Below are 21147 nucleotides of genomic sequence, written 5' to 3' on the forward strand. Positions count from 1 at the left end.
GGCCCTATAGATCTTGTTGAGTGTGGTCTTAGTGCCAGCATCAGTTTGTGGTGGTAAATAAACAGCTACGAAAAATAAAATTAAAACTATCTTTGAAAATATTATGGTCTGTAGATTATTATGAGGTACTCGGAACTCAAGCGAGCAAAAAATCTACACTTAACGTTAGAAATCGACACATCCCTCCCCTTTGTCTTACCCAAGGCTGGAGTCTTGTCTAGACGACCGTGGACTGTAGTGTGAAATTTTATTTATGTATTTATGGTTTGTGCAGTGGTGTAGTTTTGTGTAACTTTATTTATTATTTTGTTTTATTTCACCTTTATTTAACCAGGTAGGCCAGTTGAGAACAAGTTCTCATTTACAACTGCGACCTGGCCAAGATAAAGCAAAGCAATGCGACAAAAACAGCAACACAGAGTTACACATGTGATAAACATTGTATAAACACTAGTTTAGTTCCCAAACATTTAGTTCCCAACTAATGTTTAGCACCCAAACATTAGTTGGGAGTAGGGCTGACCACATTTACTCGACTGGTCGATTGTCTGGTCGACCAAGATTTTTTTTAGTCAAGCAGTGGCAAATACAGTGCCTTGCGAAAGTATTCGGCCCCCTTGAACTTTGCGACCTTTTGCCACATTTCAGGCTTCAAACATAAAGATATAAAACTGTATTTGTTTGTGAAGAATCAACAACAAGTGGGACACAATCATGAAGTGGAACGACATTTATTGGATATTTCAAACTTTTTTAACAAATCAAAAACTGAAAAATTGGGCGTGCAAAATTATTCAGCCCCCTTAATTATGCTAATACTTTGTAGCGCCACCTTTTGCTGCGATTACAGCTGTAAGTCGCTTGGGGTATGTCTCTATCAGTTTTGCACATCGAGAGACTGACATTTTTTCCCATTCCTCCTTGCAAAACAGCTCGAGCTCAGTGAGGTTGGATGGAGAGCATTTGTGAACAGCAGTTTTCAGTTCTTTCCACAGATTCTCGATTGGATTCAGGTCTGGACTTTGACTTGGCCATTCTAACACCTGGATATGTTTATTTTTGAACCATTCCATTGTAGATTTTGCTTTATGTTTTGGATCATTGTCTTGTTGGAAGACAAATCTCCGTCCTAGTCTCAGGTCTTTTGCAGACTCCATCAGGTTTTCTTCCAGAATGGTCCTGTATTTGGCTCCATCCATCTTCCCATCAATTTTAACCATCTTCCCTGTCACTGCTGAAGAAAATCAGGCCCAAACCATGATGCTGCCACCACCATGTTTGACAGTGGGGATGGTGTGTTCAGCTGTGTTGCTTTTACGCCAAACATAACGTTTTGCATTGTTGCCAAAAAGTTCAATTTTGGTTTCATCTGACCAGAGCACCTTCTTCCACATGTTTGGTGTGTCTCCCAGGTGGCTTGTGGCAAACTTTAAACAACACTTTTTATGGATATCTTTAAGAAATGGCTTTCTTCTTGCCACTCTTCCATAAAGGCCAGATTTGTGCAATATACGACTGATTGTTGTCCTATAGACAGAGTCTCCCACCTCAGCTGTAGATCTCTGCAGTTCATCCAGAGTGATCATGGGCCTCTTGGCTGCATCTCTGATCAGTCTTCTCCTTGTATGAGCTGAAAGTTTAGAGGGACGGCCAGGTCTTGGTAGATTTGCAGTGGTCTGATACTCCTTCCATTTCAATATTATCGCTTGCACAGTGCTCCTTGGGATGTTTAAAGCTTGGGAAATCTTTTTGTATCCAAATCCGGCTTTAAACTTCTTCACAACAGTATCTCGGACCTGCCTGGTGTGTTCCTTGTTCTTCATGATGCTCTCTGCGCTTTTAACGGACCTCTGAGACTATCACAGTGCATGTGCATTTATACGGAGACTTGATTACACACAGGTGGATTGTATTTATCATCATTAGTCATTTAGGTCAACATTGGATCAATCAGAGATCCTCACTGAACTTCTGGAGAGAGTTTGCTGCACTGAAAGTAAAGGGGCTGAATAATTTTGCACGCCCAATTTTTCAGTTTTTGATTTGTTAAAAATGTTTGAAATATCCAATAAATGTCGTTCCACTTCATGATTGTGTCCCACTTGTTGTTGATTCTTCACAAAAAAATACAGTTTTATATCTTTATGTTTGAAGCCTGAAATGTGGCAAAAGGTCGCAAAGTTCAAGGGGGCCGAATACTTTCGCAAGGCACTGTATATATAACAAATGATGGCACACGAGACACTTGTCTGATTCACGCCTGTCTAAGTGGACCAAACCATTGAGGAGGCCGCGGGGATGGCACACCAATATCACCAGTAGTACATTTACCGTTAATTCCCAATTTTTCTAATCTACAATGTTTGTTTGGTTACAGTCATTTCTGTTAATGCATTCAATATATTATTATTACAGTCTTACCTTTGTCATTGCAGGACTGGACACGTTGTTTGCAGAGAGTACAACCTAGGCTACACTTGTGAGAAAAATGTGTTGGTTTATTTCATTCCATTTATCGGTTGTCAATGTATTCATTGTGTTTTGTTTGGAGCGCTCCTGACCATCTTGAGTAAGGACACGCACCTGATTACACATAGAACTAGGCCTAGGCTACCTGGCCTGCTCACAAATGTAGACTTGTAAATGTGCCCATTTGGGGATCTGATACTATTTCTGATTGTCTTAACTCACCATCACTGTGGAGCTTTTCAAAGTAATTAGTTCTTCACCTCAAACAGCAAGTAAATAAAGCCTGTTTTTACATCCATTGAGAATGACAATAGTTCCTCGACGTAGCCTATTTGAAAAATCTTTCCAGCTCTTTCTCTCCCCTTCGATTACCACTCAGCATGAAAGGGGAAAAAAATATCATGCTCTGATCTGGTGGAAACGTTATAAAATAGTCCTACCTGATTACTTCTTATCCCTTGCCCAACAGCCTACAGTAGTGACTGTCTGTCCGGAGCTCACTGGTCTAGGAAACTCTGAAGGCCCAGAATATTTTATACAATGTTGCAAGTTTGCTAGCAGGAGTTTCAGGCCTGACCAAGTTAATACAATAGTTGATCATGTTTCAAGTTCCTTGCAGACAGGCCATGTGTAGCCAATGTGATTCATAGGACATTTATTTTTATCAGGATATTTTCTCCCTGTGGGCTGCAATGTTTTTATTTGGCTATCTTTACATATTGGCAATAGAAGTTACTTTTAGATGTGTCATTTTCATTTAGATTTTTATTAACCACCATTCAAGAAATTTAAAACCAGGAACAGATATAGCCCTTGGTTCTCTCCAGACCTGACTGCCCTTAACTTCTTGATTCTACTTGAGACGCATATGTCTCAAGTAGGCACCTGGAAATGCAAATGCGCTACGCTAAATGCTAAATGTACTCGTTAAAACTCAAACCTTGATCAAAATTCACAAGCAGGGTATTGAATTAAAGCTACACTCGTTGTGAACCTAGCCAACAAGTCAGATTTTTAAAATGCTTTTCGGCGAAAGCATGAGAAGGTATTATCTGATAGCATGCACCACCTGAAAATGCCTGAATGCGACGTAAACAAAGACTCTGCTTATCCGACGCAGCACAAAACGCAGAAATAAAATATAAAACATTCATTACCTTTGACGAGCTTCTTTCTTGGCACTCCTATATGCCCCATAAACATCACTATTGGGTCTTTTTTTCGTTTAAATCGGTCCATATATACCCAAAATAGCTTTCTATGGAAGCTGTGTCATTCAGAAAAAAACATTGTTTTTTAACGCTGCATCATTTTTTAAAATTAAAAAAGTCGACGATAAACTTTCACAAAACACTTCGAAATCCTTTTGTAATCCAACTTTAGGTATTAGTAAACGTTTATAATCTATCAAAATGATTACAGGGCGATGTATATTCAATAGCTCCTCGTCTGCAAATCAATGGCTGCCATTGTCCACATTTACAGCGTCCTGGTGGAGACTGGAAGAAACGGATGCCAGATACTTGGATTTTCCAACAAAAAATTCAATTGAAAATGACGACAATGGCGACATCGTGTGGAATTTGTATGAATTGCATGCAGGTCGATATTAAATTTTGTCCTCTTTTAACAACCCATGAAAGTGACTTATGGAAATTATTTTTAGCTTTCAGAGAGCAGTTTTTCTTGCGTTTTTCAATGAAACACACAATCTGTTATAGTCACAGCCGTGATTTAACCAGTTTTAGAAACTTCAGAGTGTTTTCTATCCACACATACTAATCATATGCATATACTATATTCCTGGCATGAGTAGCAGGACGCTGAAAAGTTGCGCGATTTTTAACAGAATGTTCGAAAAAGGAGGGGGTAGAAGTAAGAGGTTTTAACCAACACAAAAACATCCCATGGCGTTCTGCATTAGCATCGAACAGCCCCCGTGATATGCAACTTTTCAGGGAAGCTAGAAACCAATATACACAGGCAGTTAGAAAAGCCAAGGCAAGCTTTTTCAAGCAGAAATTTGCTTCCTGCAACACAAACTCAAAAGTTCTGGGACACTGTAAAGTCCATGGAGAATAAGAGCACCTCCTCCCAGCTGCCCACTGCACTGAGAATAGGAAACACTGTCACCACTGATAAATCCACTATAATTGAGAATTTCAATAAGCATTTTTCAACGGCTGGCCATGTTTTCCACCTGGCTACCCCTACCCCGGTGAACAGCACTGCACCCCCCACAGCAACTCGCCCAAGTCTTCCCCATTTCTCCTTCTCCCAAATCATGTCAGATGATGTTCTGAAAGAGCTGCAAAAGTCTGGACCCCTACAAATCAGCCAGGCTAGACAATCTGGACCCTCTCTTTCTAAAATGATCTGCCGAAATTGTTGCAACCCCTATTATTAGCCTGTTCAACCTCTCTTTCGTGTCGTCTGAGATTCCCAAAGATTGGAAAGCAGCTGCCGTCATCCCCCTCTTCAAAAGGGGTGACACTCTTGACCCAAACTGCAACAGACCTATATCTATCCTACCCTGCCTTTCTAAGGTCTTTGAAAGCCAAGTCAACAAACAGATTACCGACCATTTCGAATCCCACTGCACCTTCTCCGCTATGCAGTCTGGTTTCAGAGCTGGTCATGGGTGCACCTCAGCCACGCTCAAGGTCCTAAGCGATATCTTAACCGCCATCGATAAGAAACAATACTGTGCAGCCGTATTCATTGACCTGGCCAAGGCTTTCGACTCTGTTAATCACCACATCCTCATCAGCAGACTCGATAGCCTTGGTTTCTCAAATGATTGCCTCGCCTGGTTCACCAACTATAGAGTTCAGTGTGTCAAATCGGAGGGCCTGTTGTCCGGGCCTCTGGCAGTCTTTATGGGGGTGGCACAGGGTTCAATTCTTGGACCGACTCTATTCTCTGTATACATCAATGATGTCGCTCTTGCTGCTTGGTGAGTCTCTGATCCACCTCTATGCAGATGACACCATTCTGAATACTTCTGGCCCTTCTTTGGACACTGTGTTAACAACCCTCCAGACAAACTTCAATGCCATACAACTCTCCTTACATGGCCTCCAATTGCTCTTAAATACAAGTAAAACTAAATGCATGCTCTTCAACCGATCGCTGCCTGCACCTGCCCGCCCTTCCAACATCACTACTCTGGACAGTTCTGACTTAGAATATGTGGACAACTACAAATACCTAAGTGTCTGATTAGACTGTAAACTCTCCTTCCAGACTCACATCAAACATATCCAATCCAAAGTTAAATATAGAATTGGCTTCCTATTTCGCAATAAAGTATCCTTAACTCATGCTGCCAAACATACCCTTGTAAAACTGACCATCCTACCGCTCCTCGACTTTGGTGATGTCATTTACAAAATAACCTCCAATACCCTACTCAATAAATTGGATGCAGTCCATCACAGTGCCATCCGTTTTGTCACCAAAGCCCCATATACTACCCACCACTGCGACCTGTACGCTCTCGTTGGCTGGCCCTCGCTTCATACTCGTCGCCAAACCCACTGGCTCCAGGTCATCTACAAGACCCTGCTAGGTAAAGTCCTCCCTTATCTCAGCTCGCTGGTCACCGTAGCAGCACCCACCTGTAGCACGCGCTCCAGCAGGTATATCTCTCTGGACACCCCCAAAACCAATTCTTCCTTTGGCCGTCTCTCCTTCCAGTTCTCTGCTGCCAATGACTGGAACAAACTACAAAATTCTCTGAAACTGGAAACACTTATCTCGCTCACTAGCTTTAAGCACCAGCTGTCAGAGCAGCTCACATATTACTGCACCTGTACATAGCCCATCTATAATTTAGCCCAAACAACTACCTCTCCCCCTACTGTATTTATTTATTTTGCTCCTTTGCACCCCATTATTTCTATCTCTACTTTGCACATTCTTCCACTGCAAATCTACCATTCCAGTGTTTTACTTGCTATATTGTATTTACTTCGCCACCATGTATATAGGCTTCTTTTTCTACTGTATTATTGACTGTATGTTTGTTTTACTCCATGTGTAACTCTGTGTTGTTGTATGTGTCGAACTGCTTTGCTTTATCTTGGCCAGGTCGCAATTGAAAATGAGAACTTGTTCTCAACTTGCCTACCTGGTTAAATAAAGGTGAAACATTTTTTTTCTTTTTTTAAACACATGACATAGATTTTGAGATATGAAGACTTTATTATATATTAAATTAAACTGTTCCACGAAAATATGCATTCGAAAAACATTACTGGCACGCAAAGCAGATCAGTAGAAGTGGTACGGTAACTTAGCACTCCAAATGGAAAAGGTTGCTGACCACAGGTGTAGCCTAATACCGGCAACTTTAGGAGCATGACGAGGCCAGCAAGCTGCAGAGGGAGAAGTATGGTCGGGAACAGGATTTTTTCTATTGATCTCTGACACCCTCTTTAGTAATCTGTGTGTCTTCATTTTTAACCGCAGTGCTTAAAGCATCTGACAAGCTCGGTAGCCTAAATATAGTTGATTTTATTCAAACATAGGGTGTGTCTACAGTGGGGCAAAAAAGTATTTAGTCAGCCACCAATTGTAAAAGTTCTCCCACTTAAAAAGATGAGAGGCCTGTAATTTTCATCATAGGTACACTTCAACTATGACAGACAAAATGAGAAAAAAAAATCCAGAAAATCACATTGTAGGATTTTTAATGAATTTATTTGCAAATTATGGTGGAAAATAAGTATTTGGTCACCTACAAACAAGCAAGATTTCTGGCTCTCACAGACCTGTAACTTCTGTTATATAGGCCCTTTGTCCTGTTACCTGTACAGAGGTCACCTGTTTGAACTTGTTATCAAGGTTTAAAAGACCACAACCTCAAACAGCACACTCCAACTCACTATGGCCCGGGCGAGCTGTCAGAGGACACCATTGAAACAAAATTGTAGACCTGCACCACATTTCATCTTCAATGCCCTTGCTGATAGGTAAGGATGATCTCACCCCGTGGGGTCAAAATCTCACGATACATGGTGAGCAAAAATTCAGAACCACACGGGGGGACCTAGTGAATGACCTGCAGAGAACAGCCCCAAAGCATGAAGCCTACCATCAGTAACACACTAGTAGGTATAGTGTTCTTTGGATGCTTAAGCCAGTACATGTCCAGGCCCTCCAAAAATGACGAGTTGAGCATTTTGATCCAGAAAAGTTAAATTTTGGTCAGATGAAACCAAAATATAACTTTTTGGTAAAAACTCAACTCTTCATTTTTGGATCATCAAAAATGCTAAGTTGCATCCAAAGAACACTGGACCTACTGTGAAGCATGGGGGGAAACATCATGCACTGCAGGATTTGAGTCCCTGGCGGCGTAGGTGACCATGGTAGGCTTTGACTGATCCCAGCTCTCTGAAGGAATGAATGGGACCATGTGGTTCGTGAGATTTTGCTCACCGTTCATGTGATCATCCTTCCCCAGCAAGGGCATTGAAGATGAAATGTGGCTGGGTCTTTCAGCCATGCAGGACAATGTTTCTGGTGTCCTCAAACACTCGTCTTGGCCATAGTGAGTTTGGAGTGTGACTGTTTGAGGTTGTGGACAGGTGTCTTTTATACTGAAACCTTTCAAACAGGTGCCATTAATACAGAAAACGTTTGACCTCTGTCATTGCCAACAAAGGGTATATAACAAAGTATGTGAGATAAACTTTTGTTTGTAGGTGACCAAATACTTATTTTCCACCATAATTTGCAAATAAATTCATTACAAATCCTACAATGTGATTTTCTGGATTTTTTTTTCTCATTTTGTCTGTCATAGTTGAAGTGTACCTATGATGAAAATTACAAGCCTCTCTCATCTTTTTAAGTGGGAGAACTTGCACAACTGGTGGCTGACTAAATATTTTTTTGCCCCACTGTATATATGGAAAAATGCACGTTTTAAAATGTCGACCAATCTATTGGTTGAAAGTACAGGCAACCCTAGCTGGGAGAGAGTACAGATAAGGGGCATGCTCCACAGCCGGTTGTGACATCAGGCAGCTGAATCTGTCTTGCCGGTGGCGGATTCGCAGCTTTTTCTTGGTGATAAGGGGAAAAGCCGACCAACAGACTAAAGATCTGCACCGCCTGAGCTAGCAAAGACCAAAACACTGCATAGCTAATCTAGATAATGCGTTCAATGCCTCCTCATGCCGGGACCGTTCTTATGATAATCTGCTGAGAAGATGTAGCGGAGATAGGCCTATGCACAAAGAGCAGGGAGCTGGTTTCTCTTCCTGCATCTCAAAGCAAGGCACATACTGGGCTGCATTATGCACCCCGCAGAGGTTGAGATGACCTAAATCAGATCTAAAACATGAGTGAAAATCAGGATGCTCATTTTCACTGGACAATTCAGAAGATTATGGTTAACAATCCAAATACTCAGCTCCCCTTTACGCACTATTATACGTTTATAGACTATTTACTCTTAATAATAGTCAACTATTCATGTCCTGGTAAAGTCAGAGTTGCAGAGCATGAGCAGGCCTTCACATAATTTAATTCCAGACGTTAGACATCAGAAGTGGAGATGTTGACATTCGCATAACCTATCCAACCGAGCGACCCATGGATCACCATCAATAATGCACTGTCTAATGGTGACAGGTGTACAAGACTAGACTATACTCTGACAGTGTAGCACAGTCTACAGACTTAGCCTATGTAAGCCGTGCAAATCACCTTCACTGAAAAGATGTCATGTCACTATGCACTTTTACAAAAAGCAGCAGGTAGAGGACATTTCCAAACACACTGGGGATAATGAATAGCTCATGATCATGATATTAGGCTAAGGATATGACGGATATTACCTAACTTCACGAATGTCAGTCAATATTCATGTCACGGTTACAATAGTAGGCATACTACTACTATAGTCTATATAGGGTTCAGTATGTTTGTTGCAACATGATCTCAGAGCATTTCATATTATTCTGTATGTAAAACCAAGACACTCCATTTAGTGTGATATGTTAAGTTTCATATGGTGTGTACAATAGAAGTCGGATGTTTACATACACTTAGGTTGGAGTCATTAAAACTCATTTTTCAACCACTCCACAAATTTCCTGTTAATAAACTTTAGTTTTCGCTAGTTGGTTAGGATATCTAATTTGTACATGATCATTTTTCCAGCAATTGTTTACAGACAGATTATTTCACTTATAATTCACTGTATCACAATTCCAGTGGGTCAGAAGTTTACATACACTAAGATGACTGTGCCTTTAAACAGCTTGGAAAATTCCAGACAATGACGTCATGGCTTTAGAAGCTTCTGATAGGCTAATTTACATAATTTGAGTCAATTGGAGGTGTACCTGTGGATGTATTTCAAGGCCTACCTTCAAACTCAGTGTCTCTTTGCTTGACATCATGAGAAAATCTAAAGAAATAAGCCAAGACCTCAGAAAACAAATTGTAGACCTCCACAAGTCTGGTTCATCCTTGGGAGCATTTTCCAAATGCCTGAAGGTACCACATTCACCTGTACAAACAATAGTACACAAGTATAAACACCATGGGACCACGCAGCCATCATACCGCTCAGGAAGGAGTCGCGTTCTGTCTCCTAGTCGAAAAGTGCAAATCAATCCCAGAACAACAGCAAAGGACCTTGTGAAGATGCTGGAGGAAACAGGTGCAAACGTATCTGTATCCACAGTAAAACAAGTCCTATATCGACATAACCTGAAAGGCCGTTCAGCAAGGAAGAAGCCACTGCTCCACAACTGCCATAAAATATCCAGACTACGGTTTGCAACTGCACATGGGGACAAAGATCGTACATTTTGGAGAAATGTCCTCTGGTCTGATGAAACAAAAATAGAACTGTTTGGCCATAATGACCATTGTTATGTTTGAAGTAAAAAGGGGGAGGCTTGCAAGCCGAAGAATACCATCTCAACTGTGAAACACAGGGGTGGCAGCATCACTTTGTGGGGGTGCTTTGCTGCAGGAGAAACTGGGGCACTTCACAAAATAGATGACATCATGAGGCAGTAGAATGATGTGGATATATTGAAGCAACATCTCAAAACATCAGTCAGGAAGTTAAAGCTTGGTCTCAAATGGGTCTTCCAAATGGACAATGACCCCAAGCATTCTTCCAAAGTTGGGGAAGAATGGCTTAAGGACAACAAAGTCAATGTATTGGAGTGGCCATCACAAAGCCCTGAATCCTATAGAAAATGTGTGGACAGAACTGAAAAAGTGTGTGAGAGCAAGGAGGCCTACAAACCTGACTCAGTTACACCAGCTCTGTCAGGAGGAATGGGCCAAATTTCACCCAACTTATTGTGGGAAGCTTGTGGAAGGCTACCCGAAACGTTTGACCTAAGTTAAACGATTTAAAGGCAATGCTACCAAATACTAATTGAGTGTATGTACATTTCTGACCCACTGGGTGTGTGATGAAATAAATAAAAGCTGAAATAAATCATTCTCTCTACTATTATTCTGACATTTCATATTCTTAAAATAAAGTGGTGATCCTAACTGACCTAAAGCAGGGCATTTTTACTAGGATTAAATGTTAGGAATTGTGTAAAACTGAGTTTAAATGTATTTGGCTAAGGTGTATGTAAACTTCCGACTTCAACTGTTTTCATTTGTGGCTGTCCATCGCCCATTTCTTTTGATATGTTACGAATTACAATTCCTATTACATTATTATAAATAAGTAAGTAGTTGAAAAGTTGCTAATTAGCCTTTGCTAGATTGCTAGATGTTTGTGTTATATGCCCACCCATCCACCCTGACCGAATCTGTTTTATGTAACCATACCAAATGTCATTTCACTGTCCCAGATTTACATGTGCTATGTTACCTCTAGTCTATGAGACCAGGCTGGTTGAAACTCTGCAAAACACTTTTCTTTTTTTATGCAGTTTGATGTTATGCATAAACTGTCCAATAAATCAGTTATAATCCATGTCATGTGGATCATATTGCAATCCCGTTTTACTTCAACAAGTGTGCATCTTTTCTTAACAAGATTTACACCTTGTCAGAGTAGAAAATAACTGTAGTCTGCCAACGCATTGTATGATTTTTAGCTGGACAGTACCCTTCAATTTTACATGTAGTGCTTCAGACTGTCAACTGATATATTGACTGCAAAGGACTGACAGATTATCAATCGCAGAGGAACCCAATGAATTAATAAACTATATATAGGCTAGGCTACTATTCCAATAGCAACATTGTGATCATTGCCAGTTATTTCCAGTAATATTGCGAAACATTGTAAAAGATCAGATTCAGATGTTATATTATAATAAGGTCGCTTCCCTTACCCGTCTTTCAGGTCCGTATTTCGTTGCGGTCCACCGGGGCCTTTTATCGGCTCCTACATTCTCCACATCTCCGAGCAGCCCTGCAGACTCCGAGTCCGAATCCTCTCCCTCCTCCAGCTCCTCGCCCTCCTCCACCTCAGTGGTCTTCAGTCGCTTCGGCGCCCTCCCATACTCCCCTTCTTCGTATTCTTCAATAAGCGACATGCCTCTTCAAATGGAGAGATTGAATCCTTCTTGGACACAAGGCGTGAAGACGGACTAGTCGTTCGTCGAAAAGTCCTTCTCGTTCTTTTTTTCTAATGGTCTCTGGCGTTGTGTGCATCAAGAAAACCTGTATGTCATTCTGTAACGCGCCCTCCTTCGCGATTCTGTACCAGAGTGGCCCCGAGAAGGTGTGTGTGGAGAACCCACCCAGAACGTCCCTCATTGGACAGTCTGTGCTTGCTAATTAGGAATACAGATACCGATTGGCCAGTCTTAGTCGTTCAACAGAGAAAGCAAGCGCTCTCCAGTCTCCACATTCTGCAGCAAAGTACGCAGAGATTATTGCCACTACTCGAGCTGTCATATCAGTGCTTCTGCTGCAACAGAAAAAAATGTTTAAATTCGTAAAGTGTAACATTCTTACCGCAAGGTATCAGTGTTTAGCCAACAATAACCACTGAAATATATATATATATCAGTTCTAGTTTTCCATTTACACTTTTCTGAATAACTGAAGTGTATTCAAACTTGAGTAAAAGAAAGGGTTGAGTGGCAAACGTGTGACCGCTTGCACGATTTTCATTTACGCAAATATTCGTAATCAAAATGGGTATTTGCACTCCAACATTTCCATGCAAATAGGCGGTATGGTCACTACAGCTTCTCAGTCATTACTGCTACTCATGCACTGCACTATTAAACAACTGTTAAAATATTGTTGTAAATAAACAATAGGCTATTCAGCTAGGTGTCAATAGATGTCCTCAAATCACGAACAGCTGAGGTTCAATGACCACCACAAACAGATTGCTGATGTGAAATCTCTCTGAAACTCTCAATGCACCCATAATGATAACGATTTGACCTTATTTGATTCAATGATTCAATAGGCTACAGCCTCTATTATAAGTCAAACTCTTTTGGCAGCATGCATTTGACCCCCAAGCTCAGAGCACTGCTGTGACATGCCTCTCTCACACTGTTTTAAAAAAAAGGTTGGAGTAAGAAATGATAATGGAGCCTCCTCTCACTGTCTCTGGGGTTTGTACATTTGTGCTGTTTATCCTAGGGTCTCTGTGGGTTTCCTTCACTTCTTGTCTCACTCACTGCCGTCTGACACTCACTGTTATAAACCACACCTCATTCACACCATCGTCCTTGATATTAGATGCTGTGTAGGCTACCAGAGGGAATATCCGTTAGAGTGTGTTGCATTAGTCAAACTGATCATGATGAACATCCTGAACATACTCAGATTGTCATGTTGTTTGAAACCCTTTGACTCCCACTAGGGTACTGGATAGGGTACTGGATAGGGGGTCTGAGGGTAGTGTCCCCAACCTGTTGGTTAGCTGTTGCAGGTATATTCAGGAAGGAATCAGACTTGTTACACACCCACACACACACGTTCCACACCCTTCTTTACCCACACACTCTGTTATGTTAAGACAGAAAAAAACAACGGATTTCATAGATCTGATAAGCCATTCAATGGGCATTGGGCAGGAATGTCTTGTTGGAGGCTGAGATTGTGTAAGGACAATACCCATATATAGTAACAGGTGGGTGGAGTGAGTGATACACGAGCATGGATTAAAGCTATACTCAGTCAACCCCCCCACCGGTGTAAGCCTTTCACACTTGACTGCCATTGTTTAGAGCTGAGATTTCAAAACGTGTGTGAGACATGCTAGTCACACTTGTTGAGATCTACGTGGGAAGAAGTAAGACACATCAAGAAAAAGCATCTGAGCATGTAGGTTTGATAACGTTATTCTAACGTTATTAACAGTATCGTTATTCAAGGATCTTGAAATATCTTCAGATATGCACGTCTCAGGTTGAGATGAAGACATATAATCTATGCAAAAGTTCAAGTTAATATTAGGATTTCGGCCCTAATGTTTAAGTCATCCAACTGAGGAACTGCAACTGGATGAAAAAACATCTAGCACACACACTGAAGAGGAAGTGAAGAAATAGATGTCTTCACCATGTGTATCTGCGGTATCTGTATCTGTGGTATCTGTTTCTGTGTGTGTGTATTGTAGCACATTGTGATAAAACAAAGTTCACAACTCAAACTAAATTCTTCCGCTGCTCTATGTTCTCTACATTCTTCAGTCTGAAACTGCCATCATTGAAGTCGTTTGTGGTGACGTCAGAATTAGGGGTGTTGTACAACACAGTCATCAGCGATTGGATAATCTCTAACCAATCAGAGTATCAAAGACAATTACGAATTTTCACAATGCCACTTTAACCATTTGTCTTCTGGCTCTGGCCCAAACCATTGGTTTCTGGGGCCAATCAGAATGGTTAGAATGTGTTTGCGTTCTAAAAATCATTGAGTAGGTACTCAGACCCAGACTCATTGAGGAGAAAAAACTAACGACTGTGGCCATGGCTTAGCGTTTGGCCAGAACAAAGAGTTTGGGTAGCCAGGCAAGACTTCAAGGTCCTAGGGTCACACAGTACTCTGACGCATGCAGCTCGATACCTGACAAGTATCTCAAGAGGGAAGAGAAACAGGTGGACCATAAACGAAAAAGAACATGCGGGAAAGAGAGAGTGGGTGTAAACAGGCATAAGAGCTTTAAATATCACACTGTAACATTGCTTGGGTTTTTCTGACAATAGACCTATGTGTGTAAAAATCAAAACCTCAAATTTGTGGAGCGCATTGTGCCGTTGAGGAACAATGACACAAGGATTAAAGCTTTGATCTTGAAGATCTTGAATATCCTTTCAACGGCTCCTACATCAATGAGAGGAAATGAATTGTACAGACCTTTCGTACAACACTTATATGTAGTTCCTCTAGCCTCCACGCTACCGCCCCTACAATTTAGGCCTATATAACAGAACAGTGCTATACAATACATTTCAATGCAACACCTGCTTCCCTTTGTGCTAAGGTGTAACTCCACACTGACCCTGATTCTCAGGTCATGATGAGAGTTGGCATCAGAGCCAGGACTGAGAGACTGCGAGACTGAGAGACGTGGTCCTGGCATCAGAAAGACTGAGAAACTCTATCACTAGGCCATCAGTGTCACGTTCTGACCTTAGTTATTTTATTATGTCTTTGTTTTAGTATGGTCAGGGCGTGAGTTGGGTGGGTTGTCTATGTTCTGTTTTCTATGTTGTGTTTGCGTTTGGCCTGGTATGGTTCTCAATCAGAGGCAGGTGTCGTTAGTTGTCTCTGATTGAGATTCATTCTTAGGTAGCCTTTTTCCACCTGTATTTCATGGGTGTTTATTTTCTGTCTTTGTGTATGTCACCAGACAGGACTGTTTCGTGTTTCGTTTCGTATCAGTCTCGTTGTTATTTTTGTTTTAGTGTTCTGAGTTGAATAAATATCGTCATGAACACGTACCAGGTTGCGCTTTGGTCCGATCCTTGCGACTCCTCGTCAGAAGAAGAGGACGAGCGTTACAATCAGACTGTTGAACAGCCATCACTAGCCAGCTACCTGCCTGGTACTCAGCCCTGCACCTTGAGACTAATGCCTCATGTATATAAAGTAATTGAACACTGGTCACCTCATATTCTGTTTATACACTGTTTACCCACTGTGTACTGTATGTATATACTGTATTCTCGACATAGGTCATCCTATTATATACACCAGTGTACATACCATTTTATTTTCCAAATGACATTCGGTCTATACACACCACATTTATTTTATCGCTCTAATATATTCAATTGGAATGTTATTTCTTGTTTCAATTTTTTTGATTATTGTGTATTTGCGAGACATTCTACTGCACTTTTGAAGCTACAGTAGTAACATAAGCATTTCACTGCACCTGCAATAACACCTTCAAATCTATGTACGTGATCAATAAACTTTGATTTGATTAAAGCGGTTTTGTTTGAAGAGATAAAGGAAACAACCCAGTTGGTTGGCTCCTCTGTGTACAGGGCCATAGGATGCATTTGATGAGGTGATATCTCTCGCTTTAACAGGGTCTACTGGGGAGTGTCTCAGGGGTTTCAACATGACCCAGTTTATCACACTGAAGCCTCTGAAGCTTAACAAGCACCGCTTCCATGTCATCCTGGGACAGCTAGGCTCTCTCTGTGAAGAAGATAGGGTGGACATTGAATAAACATAAGGCATAGATTGGCAATTTAAACTAGTGTGTTTAGTGTTACTGAGGTGGGCAAAGAATCGAAAGTACACAAGGACAGCATATAAAACTAAAAAGGTGAGGAAATATTGGGTTTCATAATGTTACTGTACATGTGAACTGGACACACCCAAGCTTGAAGCATAGAGAGTCTGAATCCTTCTGTTTAGAGCTATTGATTTTGCAGAGGAGGACATTGGTAATGTGTGTTTCAGCAGAGCAAAACACCTTGGACATGTTCAGAATCAGGAGGCCCAATGCCCAATTTAAAACATTGGTTAGATAGACAGAGACCTGCCACATTTACTAGTTTAGTACTGAGGGAAGCACAGGTGCCTGTTGGGAACTTAATTAGGGAGGAAGAAATCATAGTAATGGCTGGAACGAAATGATTGGAATGGTCTCAAACACATGGTTACTCTTCACTTCATTCCAGCTATTATTTAGAGCTGTCTTCCCCTCACCAGCCTCCTATGGAGGGAAGGCTTCCTCCTGACTGTAGTTATGATTCTCAGTCAATAATATACCACTGTCTATAAGCCTATGGAGTGGAAAGCTGTTCGACTAAGCTGGAGGACCTTCTCAGCTATAGGATACATTCAAGTCTAGCATCTTAGTGGGAACTTTAGAGAACTAGATAACAGACTAAAGTATGCAACATATAGCAGGAGCCTTACAAATATGTGAACTCTAAATCGTGTGCTGTGGTAACACTTTAGGAAGTTTTGAAAATGGGTCCCAGTATGGTGCCTGAGGCTACGTTGGAGATTGGTTTGGTAGAAGGCCTGTGGTCTACCAGAGGAGGTGGATGGTGCTGTGATCGTTATCTCTCCCCAGCTGGGAGAAAAACAGCTTCTTCTGACACTTTTAGGAGATTCTCATCTCTGCCGCTATAACTTGGGGCAGGAGAGTTGTGTCAGAACTTCAGATCTTCTATCCCATCTGTGAAAGGCCCAAAGAATCATCACTGATTGCATTATGGCCGCTGCATTTCTAAATGTTTATCTTGTTAACAGCACCGACTTACATATACAGTATATCCCTGACAAATGAGGATTAAGTCAAAAGAGAGCAGTTACTGTTTCAGTAAGTGTGACATCATTTATGGTCCCCAAACAGTTACTCATACTGACCGCACAGTCAAACATTATATGAGTTAACTGTTAGTGCAGGAGAAGTCTTAATCTTCTTTTAGAAATGCATATGTAACTGAAGGCCACCGTGTCCTACTTGTTTGTCTCGGGCAGGAAAACCGTGCTAATATATCCTCCAAACACCGACTTCGAGGGCATTATCACTTGGATACAACGGGTTACCAACATATTCAAATAATGATTGACATATTTGCCTTAAATTTTTTATTTTAAAATTAATTTATTCATACTATTTCATCCTTCCACAAGATATAGTCCCGAAACAAATCTAGGGTTGCTACCCAAGCCGGCTGGTCGTTCGTTCTATTGGTTCGGTTGCCAGAGGCGCGACCCAGTCGTTCAGTCGTTTTGTTCTGTATCTATGGATGCGACCCAGTCATGCGTTCTAAATGTTGCATTGCCATACTGGCTGGCAACGTTCTTATTATTGCTAGCTAGCTAGCCAACTACGGCTAACTTACAGTCACGTCAAACAGTACAGACAGAATAACAACAGTAGCTACATTTGTTTAAACTGTTTTCTAGTGACATTTATTTGGATACATCCATAACAATGAGCTAATGGGGCACGATTTCGCCTGGCATAAAAAGTGCTCTCTCGTTAGGACACTGTTGTTCAGAGGAGCTAGACAACAACACAGCTAACAAAACAACTTCAAACTGAAGCTAGGAAGACTGTAAACTAGCTGCACTTCGTTTTGTTTGACCCTTTTCAATTTACATTTATTTGTATATATCCATAAAAATGATGCCAGCTGATTCATGATTTTGACTGGCTGAGAAACGCTGCCTGCCTCACTCTCTCATCCCGACTCCCGAACCCTACACGATCATTGCTATGGGACAGTCATAGATTGAATTGGAATATTGAAACAATGTTGCAAATGTCGGAGAGACAGACAGCAAGGTTAATACAAATGAAAAGGTGAGGAAATATTGGGTTTCATAATGTTACTGTACATGTGAACTGGACACACCCAAGCTTGAAGCATAGAGAGTCTAAATCTTTCTGTTTAGAGCTATTGATTTAGCAGAGGAGGACATTGGTAATGTGTGTTTCAGCAGAGCAAAACACCTTGGACATGTTTAGAATCAGGAGGCCCAATGCCCAATTTAAAACATTGGTTAGATAGACAGAGACCTGCCACATTTACTAGTTTAGTACTGAGGGAAGCACAGGTGCCTGTTGGGAACTTAATTAGGGAGGAAGAAATCATAGTAATGGCTGGAACGAAATGATTGGAATGGTCTCAAACACATGGTTACTCTTCACTTCATTCCAGCTATTATTTAGAGCTGTCTTCCCCTCACCAGCCTCCTATGGAGGGAAGGCTTCCTCCTGACTGTAGTTATGATTCTCAGTCAATAATACACCACTGTCTATAAGCCTATGAAGTGGAAAGCTGTTCGACTAAGCTGGAGGACCTTCTCAGCTCTAGGATGCATTCAAGACTAGCATCTTAGTGGGAACTTTAGAGAACTAGATAACAGACTAAAGTATGCAACATATAGCAGGAGCCTTACAAATATGTGAACTCTAAATCGTGTGCTGTGGTAACACTTTAGGAAGTTTTGAAAATGGGTCCCAGTATGGTGCCTGAGGCTACGTTGGAGATTGGTTTGGTAGAAGGCCTGTGGTCTACCAGAGGAGGTGGATGGTGCTGTGATCGTTATCTCTCCCCAGCTGGGAGAAAAACAGCTTCTTCTGACACTTTTAGGAGATTCTCATCTCTGCCGCTATAACTTGGGGCAGGAGAGTTGTGTCAGAACTTCAGATCTTCTATCCCATCTGTGAAAGGCCCAAAGAATCATCACTGATTGCATTATGGCCGCTGCATTTCTAAATGTTTATCTTGTTAACAGCACCGACTTACATATACAGTATATCCCTGACAAATGAGGATTAAGTCAAAAGAGAGCAGTTACTGTTTCAGTAAGTGTGACATCATTTATGGTCCCCAAACAGTTACTCATACTGACCGCACAGTCAAACATTATATGAGTTAACTGTTAGTGCAGGAGAGGTCTTAATCTTCTTCTAGAAACGCATATGTAACTGAAGGCCACCGAGATCGAATTGGAATATTGAAACAATGTTGCAAATGTCGGAGGACAGACAGCAAGGTTTATACAAATCCCTGCTGTAGAAAACTAAATGTTAGTCTGAAAGAAATGTGACATAATGTCTCGATGCTTTTTATAGTGGAGATCAAGTTTATAACTTCCCTGTCTGGGCTGATGAGACAGTGGATTGCGCAGTTAGTAAATAGGTATTTTCTGACTTTATTGAACAGATAGAGGATGACAGTGGGGAGAGATAGAGACAGGTTGTGTCAAAGAGCAGTAGGCCGGATTCAAACCTATGCCGACCGTGTAGACATGTGCCGCAGGCAGGCGGCTTAGACCGTTGGACCACCGTAGTCCATGAAAGTAGTACACTTAGTACATTTAGGATGTCTACATAGTGAAGAAAATGTATAGCAAACTTGTCTATTTATTTGACCAAAGAGACAATAATTCCCTCATAATTCGTTATATGGAATTTTACTAGACTATCTAGGTTATGTGATTATCTTCCATATTTCATATATCATGACTCTATACCATGGGTCATCAGCCAGTTTTATGTGAGTCAGGGGATTTTTTTAATGACGTGTTCAAACAACATATCCAGTGACAAACTCTCTTTCTAATCCCCTACACAGCACCACCAGTGTGTTGATGTGGTTCCTATAGTAACAGCTGTCATTTTCAAACTTCCATCGCCCACTCATCTGCTTTCTGAATAGTAATTTAAATATACAGTACCAGTCAAAAGTTTGGACACACCTACTCATTCAAGGGCTTTTCTTTATTTTAATTATGAAATAACACATATAGTGTTATGTAGTAACCAAAAAAGTGTTAAACAAATCAAATATATTTTAGATTTTAGTTTCTTCAAATAGCCACCCTTTGCCTTGATGACAGCTTTGCACACTCTTGGCATTCTCTCAACCAGCTTCACCTGGGATTCTTTTCCAACAGTCTTGAAGGAGTTCCCACATATGCTGAGCACTTGTTGGCTGCTTTTCCTTCACTCTGCGGTCCAACTCATCCTAAACTATCTCAATTGGGTTGAGGTCGGGTGATTGTGGAGGCCAGATCATCTGATGCAGCAATCCATCTCTCTCCTTCTTGGTTAAATAGCCCTTACACAGCCTGGAGGTGTTTTGGGTCATTGTCCTGTTGAAAAATAAATGCTTGTCCCATCAAGCGCAAACCAGATGGGATGGAGAATCGCTGCAGAATTCTGTGGTAGCCATGCTGGTTAAGTGTGCCTTGAATTCAAAATAAATCACAGTGTCACCAACAAAGCACCCCCACACAATCACTGCCTCTGACCACAAGGCACTACAGAGCGTAGTGCGTACGGGCCCAGTGCATCACTGGGGCTAAGCCCCCTGCCATCCAGGACCTCTACACCAGGCGGTGTCAGAAGAAGGCCCTAAAAATGGTCAAAGACCCCAGCCACAGACTGTTCTCTCTACTACCGCATGGCAAGCGGTACCGAAGTGCCAAGTCTAGGACAAAAAGGCTTCTCAACAGTTTACCCCCAAGCCATAAGACTCCTGAACAGGTAATCAAATGGCTACCCGGACTATTTGCATTGTGCCCCCCCTCCCCCTGCTGTTACCCTCTGATTACCATATATGCATAGTCACTTTAACTATAGATTCATGCACATACTACCTCAATTGGGCCGACCAATCAGTTCTCCCGCACAGTGGCTAACCGGGCTATCTGCATTGTGACCCACCACCCGCCAACCCCTTTTTTACGCTACTGCTACTCTCTGTTCAT

The 21147-nt window shown here is 41.5% G+C and overlaps 1 protein-coding gene across 1 annotated transcript in view; it reads right to left on the minus strand.

Moving 5' to 3' along the window:
* LOC139381566 (heterogeneous nuclear ribonucleoprotein L-like) overlaps nucleotides 1-12182 on the minus strand; it is a 56568-nt gene extending 44386 nt beyond the window's left edge. The window contains exon 1 of the mRNA XM_071125201.1: nucleotides 11808-12182. Within this exon, the coding sequence (XP_070981302.1) occupies nucleotides 11808-12011 (204 nt within the window). The 5' untranslated portion in view covers nucleotides 12012-12182. The remainder of the gene's footprint in view (nucleotides 1-11807) is intronic.
* Between the last annotated feature and the right edge of the window lie 8965 nt (nucleotides 12183-21147).

The sequence above is a fragment of the Oncorhynchus clarkii genome, chromosome 23 (genome assembly GCF_045791955.1).
Source record: "Oncorhynchus clarkii lewisi isolate Uvic-CL-2024 chromosome 23, UVic_Ocla_1.0, whole genome shotgun sequence".
Lineage (NCBI taxonomy): Eukaryota > Metazoa > Chordata > Actinopteri > Salmoniformes > Salmonidae > Oncorhynchus > Oncorhynchus clarkii.